The sequence below is a fragment of the Lissotriton helveticus genome, chromosome 3_1, assembly GCF_964261635.1.
Source record: "Lissotriton helveticus chromosome 3_1, aLisHel1.1, whole genome shotgun sequence".
Taxonomy (NCBI): Eukaryota; Metazoa; Chordata; class Amphibia; order Caudata; family Salamandridae; genus Lissotriton; species Lissotriton helveticus.
The window spans coordinates 189,049,827-189,060,189 of record NC_136061.1 but is presented as its reverse complement, the minus strand read 5'-3'; the positions used below and the strand labels follow the sequence as shown (position 1 = coordinate 189,060,189).

At 51.7% G+C, this 10,363-nt stretch overlaps 1 protein-coding gene across 1 annotated transcript; it reads left to right on the top strand.

Annotated features, from left to right (window-relative positions):
• Positions 1-1,832: 1,832 nt before the first annotated feature.
• Positions 1,833-7,468, top strand: FZD9 (frizzled class receptor 9). Its single transcript, XM_078679579.1, has one exon. It carries the CDS (start codon positions 2,660-2,662, stop codon positions 4,406-4,408), a length of 1,749 nt encoding a protein of 582 aa, XP_078535705.1. The 5' UTR covers positions 1,833-2,659; the 3' UTR covers positions 4,409-7,468.
• The last annotated feature ends 2,895 nt before the right edge of the window (positions 7,469-10,363 follow it).

The window sequence follows — 10,363 nt, the reverse complement described above, 5'->3', positions numbered from 1 at the left end:
ATGTTCTCCTTTGTGCTGTGTTGTACAGCCCCATGGAGAACATGCACAGCCTCCCCAGGAACTGCCTGAGCATCCAAACAGGACACTCAGGCCAATCACGACGCTGCTCCTGTAGCATCGTGATTAGTTGGGAGAGCCCAGAAGCCTGAGTGCTTCCGGTGCTTCCATCAGAGGAGGAGAGGAATGCGGCAGCGGGAGAGGTGTGCAGCGGAGAAGGTACGTTTTTTAAATTTTTGTTTAATCCCCCCACTACCCCCCTGCCTCACCACCAGGGTCAGATTGGTAAGGAGGGCCCTCAGGCAATGGCAGAAGGGCCGACATCCGAGTTCCAGCTGTGGGCTGCTTTTTTGGGCAGCCTGGGGCCCCATTTGGGCGGTGTCTGTGTTGTTCTGATGCTGCCAGTGGCCCAGTGGGTGCCTGAGTGGCCTTTCTGGAGGCAGATTGGTGTCCATTACCTCCCTTTTATGAGTGGGCAGAGGTGTCACTCCCTTTCTCTCGCTGGGCTGGCCCAATAATGTATTCATATTGAGCGGGGGCAGGAGACCTGAGCAAAAGTGACCTCACTTGTTTTCAGGTGTGTTTCACCAGTGTGAACTAATCCGTGCATTTTTTTTTAAATCTAAGTAAAGTGAAGGAAACATGCCTCTGTCAGAGACTCACTCCCCCCTTCTTTTTTATAAAACTTTGCCAATGCAGTGTTTTGCGAGAAGGCAATATGCATATATGGGCCACTTTTTTTTAGCGTGGCCGGGCCGATTTTTAATCCCAATCCAACCCTGTTTACCACCCCCGTTCTGAGCTAGCCGCCACTGCTCTGTAACTGTGCTCCCAGCCATAGTGTTTGATTAAACCAACTGTTCCTGTTTTGCCAAACGCCTCTTGTCTTTGTTTTTTCAAGGTAAATTCATATTCGAGCAACAGTGTACAGTTACCCTCGATATAATACTGGCTTCATCGCATGATTAAACTGTGTGATCCTGGGTAAATAAGTTTACCTCCTTATGCTTCAGTTCTCATGTCTGAGCTGACGAGCACTAAGAAACGCTAATAAAAGGGCCTTCACCAAAAAGGTTAATGACAAGAAAGTATCATTTAGTGTTACTATGTCCTGCCCTGAAAAGGCCTATTATGCTAGAACTATAGAACTATGCCCAGCGTCCATTTGAGCCCATACTTCCAGCCTTAATGCTAGAACCATGCCATGGTGCCACTAACAGCGAGTACCTGGCACGGGTTTGACAGCACGTCTTGGCAGGACAAGGTAGACCCGGGCACGAATGATTGGCAAAGAGGGTCCTTCCTGTAACGTGCCGGTTCTGGAGTCCGCCTGTCTGTCTCGGGATTCAACCCCTTCCCGGGCAGGAAAGCTAGAAATTAATATTTAAACTTTTTTTCCCCAAAAAAAGGACACACATATAAGAGCTCTATTTTTCTTCTCTCGTCGCCACCTTGCACAACACAGGCCTTGTTCTAGTTACAGGAGTGTGGTTTTAAGCAGTTGCTGCAGAGGGGGATTGTGTTTCCCCTTTTGAAAGCAGCTCCACTCCCCCCGGCGAGGGCTTGGCAAAGGCGGCCTTGTTGCTGGTGAGCCCTAGAGCTGAAGCAGCAGAAAGAGGAAGGGCTTTGTGAACCGGTGCCAACAGGGGGTGGCATTAATTGGGAAATGTTATTACAGCTCATTGTGGTTTCTATTCATAGGGGGCGGAAGGGGGAGTCTCTGCGCCTTTAACGGAGCCCCGCCCATGCGGTGGGCGTGGACCCCTGGGGCCCCGCCCCCTAGGAGGGGAAGATGCAGACAGGGGAGGGCAGGATCAGAAACAACAGTAGCCGGAGCGGGCACTAATAATCAGTAGCAGCAGAAACCACAGGAGCGTGTCCGCCGGCGTGTCCCAATGGTCCCGTAGAGCAGCCTCACAAAGTGGCTCCTTCACTGGCACCATCAGCGGCTCCGGGGCAGTCTGTGCCAGTGCGTCCCGGCTCCAAGTGACTGATCGGGGCATCCTGCTGCAGGACCGGTAGCAGTTGCAGAAGCTCGGCTACCGGCGTGCCCGGTGATAGAGCAGAGCCGGGCACACACTGACTGGCACGGAACCCTGCAGAACCAGCCGCAGCCTGGGCACACGGGGTGCCACACTGACTCCAGTCCGGACCAGCTCCTGTCTTCCAGGCGTGTGCCAGGTTGCTCCTGGGCATCCATCCCTGCCTTGCCCTCAGCAGCTGCACCCGCACCGGTCTTTGGGACTGACTTTGTTTTTTTATGCCCTCCTCCGAGCAGGAGTGGGGTACACATGCCTTGCGGAACTGGAGATCGGTGCCTTCGGAACACCTCCCAAAAGCAGCGGATATTTGAGGGGTCACCCAACTAGTGTTACCAGTGAGCCGATGAACTTGGGGAAACTCTTGTAACTTGTTGCTCTCGCGCCATAGGAAGCCAAGTGTGCCTGGAAGCAGCAAAGTGCCTCACCTCAACCTGGACTTCACCCGGGGCTTCGGGCACGGGTGGCTTATTTATAACAGCCCGTGGTAACTTCATCGCTGTGGCGCGCGGCGCTCGCACAAGCTCACATGTGAGTGCCAGGGGGACATTCCTGACAGGGTGACCACCAGAGCCTCTGGGCGGACGGAAGAGGTGGACTCTTGATCCAGGGGCCAGAGCAGGATGGCAGCCCTGCACGTGAAGCTGTTCTCCTTCCTGTGCCAGCTGGTGGTGGCAGGCTCCACGCTGGAGATCGGTGCCTATGACCTGGACAAGGGGCGCGAGGCCAAGTGCGAGCCCATCGAGATTCCCATGTGCCAGGGCATAGGGTACAACCTGACCCGCATGCCCAACTTCATGGGCCATGAGAACCAGAAGGAGGCCTCCCTGAAGCTCCAGGAGTTTGCCCAGCTGGTGGAGTACGGCTGCCATGTCCACCTTCGCTTCTTCCTCTGCTCTCTCTATGCACCGATGTGCACAGACCAGGTGTCCACTTCCATCCTGGCCTGCCGGCCCATGTGCGAGCAAGCGCGCAATCGCTGCGCACCGGTCATGGAGAAGTTCAACTTTGGCTGGCCCGATTCCCTGGACTGCAGCCGGCTGCCCACGAAGAACGACCCCAACGCCCTCTGCATGGAGGCTCCTGACAATGGCACGGAAACAGAGACCCAAAAGGGCCAGGGCATGCTGCCCGTCGAACCTAGACCCAGACCACCGGGCACTGGAGAGGGCAAGGGGCAGAGCAGCATGGACACATGCGAGAACTCTGAGAAGTTTCAGTATGTTGAGAAGAGCCTGACCTGCGCTCCTCGTTGCTCCCCTGGCGTGGACGTCTACTGGTCAAGAGCCGACAAAGACTTTGCCTTCGTCTGGATGGCCGTCTGGTCCACCTTGTGCTTCGTGTCCACAGCCTTCACGGTCCTTACGTTTCTTCTGGACCCACATCGCTTCCAGTACCCCGAGAGACCAATCATATTCCTGTCCATGTGCTACAACGTCTACTCCTTGGCCTTCATCATCCGCTCTGTGGCTGGTGCCGAGAACATCGCCTGCGACCGCGAGAACGGCGAGCTCTACATCATCCAGGAGGGCCTGGAGAGCACTGGGTGCACCATTGTCTTCCTCATCCTCTACTACTTCGGCATGGCCAGCTCGCTGTGGTGGGTCATTCTCACGTTGACATGGTTCCTGGCAGCGGGGAAGAAATGGGGCCATGAGGCCATCGAAGCCCACAGCAGCTACTTCCACATGGCTGCCTGGGGCATCCCAGCCATGAAGACCATCATCATCCTCACCATGAGGAAAGTGGCTGGAGATGAGCTGACGGGGCTGTGCTACGTCGGCAGCATGGATGTCAACGCTTTGACCGGCTTCATCCTGGTCCCGCTCTCCTGTTATCTGGTGATTGGGACATCTTTCATCTTGACGGGGTTCGTGGCCCTGTTTCACATCAGGAGGATCATGAAAACTGGGGGGACCAATACCGAGAAGCTGGAGAAGCTGATGGTGAAGATTGGGGTCTTCTCCATTTTGTACACAGTCCCAGCCACCTGTGTGATCGTCTGTTACTTTTATGAGCGCCTCAACATGGACTTTTGGGACCTACGTGCCCTGGAGCATCGATGCCGGCCTGTGCATGGGCGGCGCAACTCAGACTGCTCCCTGGAGGCCTCGGTGCCCACTATCGCCATCTTCATGCTCAAGGTCTTCATGTCGCTAGTGGTGGGCATCACCAGCGGCATCTGGGTGTGGAGCTCCAAGACATTACAAACCTGGCAGAGCCTTTGCAACCAGAAACTGGGAATGAGGACTAGAGGGAAGCCCTGTGGTGGCATTGCCTGCAATGGCGCCCACCGCCACTACCGGGCACCCACAGTGATGCTGCATGTGGGCAAACCGGACCCTTACTCGGACAACCCAACGCATGTGTAGCCCCAGTTGGTGTGTGCCAACCATCTCTAGGCAGCTTGTGGAGTGTCATCACCTGTGCAAAAGACTAGTGAGGTGGGCGAACTCCCAAAGATAGTAGAGCTTAAGTGATGGAGTCTCGGGCAGCAGCGCCCCATCTGCACAAGACAAATATGGGGCCGGTGGACCTTTCTGGAGACTGAGAATGAATCCAGCTGTCTGTGCACACAGCACCTCAAGAGACTATGGGGTAAGGGAAGCCCAAAAGACAGAGGAGCTCAAGCAATGCAGTCTTGGGGAGCAAGCCGTCACCTGCACAGGAGAGAAGCGAGCAGGTGTGGCCTTCTAGAGACTGAGTATAAGCCCAGCTGTCAAGGCAACTGGCACTACAGGAGTAAGGGAACCCATGACTGACTGTCTAGGACAGCACCACCATACCCGCCTCAGAGACTGATGGAGCGGGCGACTCGCTCGGGGGAGAGGGGTGTGGGGAACTAGCTGTCTAGGCCGCACCCCCTCATGCACAAGAGCCATGGGGCAAGAAGAAAGCCCTGTAGGGAGGAGAGCATGCCACATAGGGTATGGAGGACCACCTCAAGGGACAGGTGAACACACGCCTAACCGGGCAGGCCAGTACCCTGCGTTCACAAGAGCCAGGGGCAAGCAGGGGCCCTTTAGGGACACAGAACAGGCGCCTTGTTGCCTAGGTCTGCAACTCACATTTAGATGCGACAGGGAGTAGGTCTAAAGGGGTACATGTCTAGCTGCGCATGCCAACTCCCCACATGCACGAGGGGGATTCATAGGCTCAGCTGGGGCAAAGGGGCACATGGCTAGTGGTTTAGACCAGCACCGACTTCACAAGCTGGCAGGGAGAGGCCCTTCTAGAACCAATTGGGCATAGGTCTAGCTGCATAGGCCAACGCGCCACGTTGGCAAGGGGCTTTGGGCAGAAGAGTGCATACCCTACTGTCTGGACCAGAACTCCACGCAAACATGAGGCAAGATGGCCCCCGCTGTGGACAGAAGCCCTTCCACCCCACACATTTACAGGGGTTGGAGTCCCTTAGCTCCTGGTGCAGGTTGTCAACATGACCGTAGGTTTACCAGATTACTCTACGTCACAAGGATTTCATTAAAAAGTATATACATTCTGGTGGTGGTACTGGTTTGCTCGCCCTGATGGGGCTGGAGCGCTGGAGTACCAGCTCACAGTTGCTTCATAAATGAAGGCTCAGGGCTCTGAACACTGTGTCCACGTGGACATGCTTAAACCTGGTGACCCCACGCGAGTGCTGTCCTGCAGCCCCCACTCAGGGGTGAACGGAGGTGTGGCGGGAAAGGGACGTCTGCATTAAAGCAGCGACGTCCAAGCATAGCCACTGGGACTAGCAAACCATACACCTCAACTGCCCCTTGTTTCCCATAGGAAGCGATTCCATACTAGTGGGGCTGCAAGCAAACAGCCTGTACCATGCAAACATCTGGGTACATTTCTCGAAAGGCGGAGGCCAGTATCGCTGCTGAGTGGGTTGTGTGTCTATTGCAGAGAGCTTTGTGTAATAGGCAGGTGGGAGGTTACAATCAGTGCTTTAAATGGGCCAGTACTGTCCGGTACTGAGTACCGGCACCTTTCTATTTTGAGAGGGGGAGTACCTGCACTTCTCAAGAGAGACGTAATACTTATGATTGGAGAGTACCAGCACTTGTCAGAAACAAGCAGGTACTCTGATACAGAGTATCGGCACTTCTCAGAAACAAGCATATGCTCTCATACAGAGTACCAGCACTTCTATTTTTCCATTTCAAGCATTGGTTACAATATAAATAAAACAGAGCATTGACCCGGAGGCTGTTACAGCTCAGTGATCTGTGCTTCTGATGCGGGGAGCTGAGTGTGACAGCAGGTCACTGCTTCTAATTCCAGGAAGACAAATTAATGGTTAAATTCCTTGTACATATATCATGTTTAACTCCTGGCGCCCCAGCTTCAATCCCAGTAGCGTGGTCCAGTGGGTTAATGTGCCTGCTTTGGGCACAGGTTGGAATCTTCGTAGGACTGCAAAGTGGGCTCGTGAAACTTAGAAAGATAGCTCAGTGGGTGAATAGTCCTTCTCCATAGAACTCATGTACCCTGCGGGTTACTTGCTGAAATGCTTGTGGAACCGACTCAGCATCTTATCCTCCAAAACCGATAAAACAAGGACTATCAAATGTCAATGATAACACAAATTATTAAAGCACTAAGAAGCAATTCAGAATGTGCCTAATATGGTGAATATTAATGACTCCCCCCCCCCCCTCCCAGCCCCCCACAGTTGGAATGCTTTGTAAAGGGTTAGAGGGCCCCGTGGTGCTTGAAACGGGATGTGGTCTAGTGGTTGCCTCAGGTTAGAAACCACGAGAACCAATTTCTAATCCTGGCTCCCCCAATTTGACCAAACAGACTGTGATCTTTTGCAATTCACTTTACATTAGGAATATTTTAGCTCTATAAAAGAAACCCAAACGTAAGCACTTGAAAGGGAAGCCCCAGAGAAAAGGGAAGCTGTAGAGTGGGAAGGAAGCTGTCATACGAAAACCCAAAAAAGTAGCACCCCCCAATAAATAATAAGTGAACCAGTGGCATTTGTCAGGAAAAAATGAAACCGCAACTCAGACAAAAGGAAGAACGAGCAGAGTTATGCCCTAAAACAGTGTTATTACAGAAGTGGGTGGGTACGTGATGAATTGGTAGGGCTGGTAGGAAAGTGTTCCCCTCTGGGCACCAGTTTCTGGGTATCCCCGTGCTGAGCATGGCCCAGACAGCACTGTGATCTTCGTTTGGCTGTTAAGCAGTAGCTGCTTTCTGAGAGTTCAGTATAATTATATATATATATATTTGTATGTATGTCTTTTCACGCTATTTGTGTCTCTGGCCCATGACCAGTACTGTTTATAAGCTGTGGGGGGAAAGGGAGAATTATAAATATCAGATACGAGTTTATTTAATTATGTAATTTATTATAAAATTGTTTTTTGAAAAAAAAGTTTGTTGTTTGGAAAGTTTGCAGAATGGAACAGAAATAAAATCAGTAATGTATATCTGGGAGTTGTGGTAATTGCTTTGGGGCACTCTAGACTAGACTGTGGGCGACACAGAAGGGGTTTGTAGTTTCTGTACACATGCAGCCCCGAGGCTGGCCTGGGTGAGGTTTGAGGCGGTTTCTTCAGTACATATCTCTTTAGAAGATAGACTTCATGTGGAAGTTCTGTTTGACCCTGGCCACGTGTTCCAGGCTTGCTGCCCCCTGTTTACTCCACTCTCTGCAACATGTGATGCCCCCTACACACTTGCCCCTGCTTTCCTCTCCCAGCATGCATCCCTCTCTGATATGTTTATAAGATTGACCAGTGGTTCCTTTAGGATGTACTCAGCTTGATGCCACAACCTGGTGGCTGCATTTTGCTGAAATACAATTAACGCTACAGGTAGGGCTTTAAGTGGGCCGGGTCTCACCGGGGCTGCAGTTTTTTTAAGAGGGCCTCGAAACGGGTCTCTATCAGGCTCTGTGTTGTGCCCTGGTACAGGAGGTCCTTTTTTATAGTACTTCAATGACAGCAGGCACGTCCAGGTGCGCGTGCTCACACTGCTCACTTCTCTCTAGTGGCGTTTACGGCATGAGGTCATTACAGGTGAGCCTTATAAGGGAAGGGAAATCCTTTCAAGAGAGTCATTTGCTCTCTGGATTTCTCTTCTCTTTTGGAAATTCAGGAGCAGCAACATTGTCGTGGTGTCACCAGGGCTTTAAGTGGAAGCTTTTTCAATATTATATACAAGCCACAGTTGCTGCTTATTTATCTTATGCAACTAACAACCATTGAGAAAGCCAGCAGTCCTGACTTGTTGTAGGTATGATGTTAATTGTTGTTTTATATATCTGGATGCAATGACAGAAACAGCGAAATACAAGTTGGGTGGCACACTATGCTAAGCACATACTTTTAGCTTATGTGTTTTTAAGCTGCGCCCTTTGAGAGATCCCCCCACCCCCAGTTTTTTCATCCCACTTAAAGCCCTGGCTACAGACTATCGAAAAGTACACAACATGACGTAGGTAAATTATTTCACGACGCAGTATTGTTGTGGCACTGGAAACAAAAGTGTTTGGTGCTCGTTGTGATCAGGTGTAAGTGAAAGCAGTGAAAACAGTGTGCGTGTGTAAAGGGTGCAAATGGCCAAGCGGCGACAATACTCTTCTTGCTTTAGTTTTTAAAGTATTTTGGAGATGCATTTAGGCAAGGGTTAAAAACAAAAACGGGGTCTCTCTGTGAATACCTAGATGTTGCCTGTTAGTTATTTACGCATACATATTTTTATGTGTGATCGCCATGAGCACAAGCACTTTTGTTTCTGTATTTGTGCCTACCTGTGTTGAGTATTGAAATCATCAGCCGTTCCTGCCCTCTTCTCTGTCCCCCCTCGTTAATTGGCAGCTCTGTCCCCTTCACCGTGCCTTCTCTTTTATTGGCTGCTCCTGGCCTAATCTCTGCCCTTTCCCATTAATCTGCCGACTCTGTCACATTCTCTGTCCCCTCACTTTAATCAGTAATGCCTGCCCTTATCTTCTGTTCCTTTTCTTTAATCGGTAGCTGTCTGTCCACTCTTTTCTTCTCCAGACCCTTTTGCCTTCTGTGCCCCCTCTCGTCCCGTTCTCTCCCCCCTCAGTACCACCCTATCCTTACTAGCTTCTGCCCCCTTTCTTCTGTGCATCTCTTCTCTTGTTATTCTCTTTCCAGTCCTTCATGTTTGTCAGCTGTTCCTTTCTCTTGTTTCCAATGCACCCCCTCGTCTCAGCAGTAGTTTTCCTTGTCTACTGGTTTTAGTGTTATTGGCAGTTTCTGTTTTCCCCTTTCTGTCTTTCCTCTCAACAGTCCCTACACCTCCTCACTGCCCCCTTTCCTCTCAGCATCATCTGCTGTTCTCTCTCTGTCCCTCACTCTCACCACTCGTCCCAGCAGTAACTGCTCTCAGAGCTTCGTCTCTTTTCAGCAGTTCTTGCCAGCGCTGTCCATCTGTCCTCTTCTGTACTCTGCTCATGTTTCCTCTCAGTAGGCCCTGCCCCTCCTGTCAGTATGTCTTCTTCCTCCTCGTACCTCTTCTCAGCAGCACCCTTCTCATAGCGCCTGAGTACATCCTGTACCTCCCTCGTATCCCCTTATTAGATCCTGTGCCTTCCTCATACGCATATCTTCTCTTATTAGATCCCTCTTGTTAGTTCCTGCACCCTCTCATTAGTTCCCTCTTGTTAGTTCCTGCACCTTCCTCATGTCTTTGTTCTTGCACCCCTTCTGCCCCCTTGGTCCTCATCTGTCTCTCAGCAGCTCCTGTCTCTGTTCCCCACCTGTCCTCTCAGCAGTTTATACCATTTTCACACCCCTGTCTACACTCAACAGTTTCCCCCCCCTTCTCCCTGTCGCCCCTGTCAGAGGATCCTGCCCATTTCAACCCCACCTCTGCTCCCAGCAGCTCCTGTCCCCTAGTTTGCCATCCGTCCTCCCAGCAGTTTCTGCCCCTTTCCAGTCCTTCCTGGGACGACTTCTGTCTTACTTCGTCTCACCTCGTCCCCTCGACAGTTCTTGCCTGCCATCCCTGTCTTCGTCAGAATTCACTCTTTTTTCCTGACTGTCTCTTTGTTTCCTCGATATTCTTGCTCTCACTGCCTCCTTTCCCTTCGCCACACTCCCTCAACGATGGCTAGTTTCTCCGCAGGCAACTCAAATTTCCCGTGTTTTCCTCATTCGTCGAGCCGAGCACTTCCTGCTTTCTCGCTCACTCGTCCGACCTGTTTGTCCCTCTTCTACAGCTGCTACCACCGCCTCACTCTCGCCCCTTAGTCTCTACTCAGAAGTTCCCGGTTCAGCCGTCTCCTGTCAGCTGCTCTTAGTTTCCACGGATTCACCATCAATGATCAACAGCTCCTGGTTCAGGCATCTGCT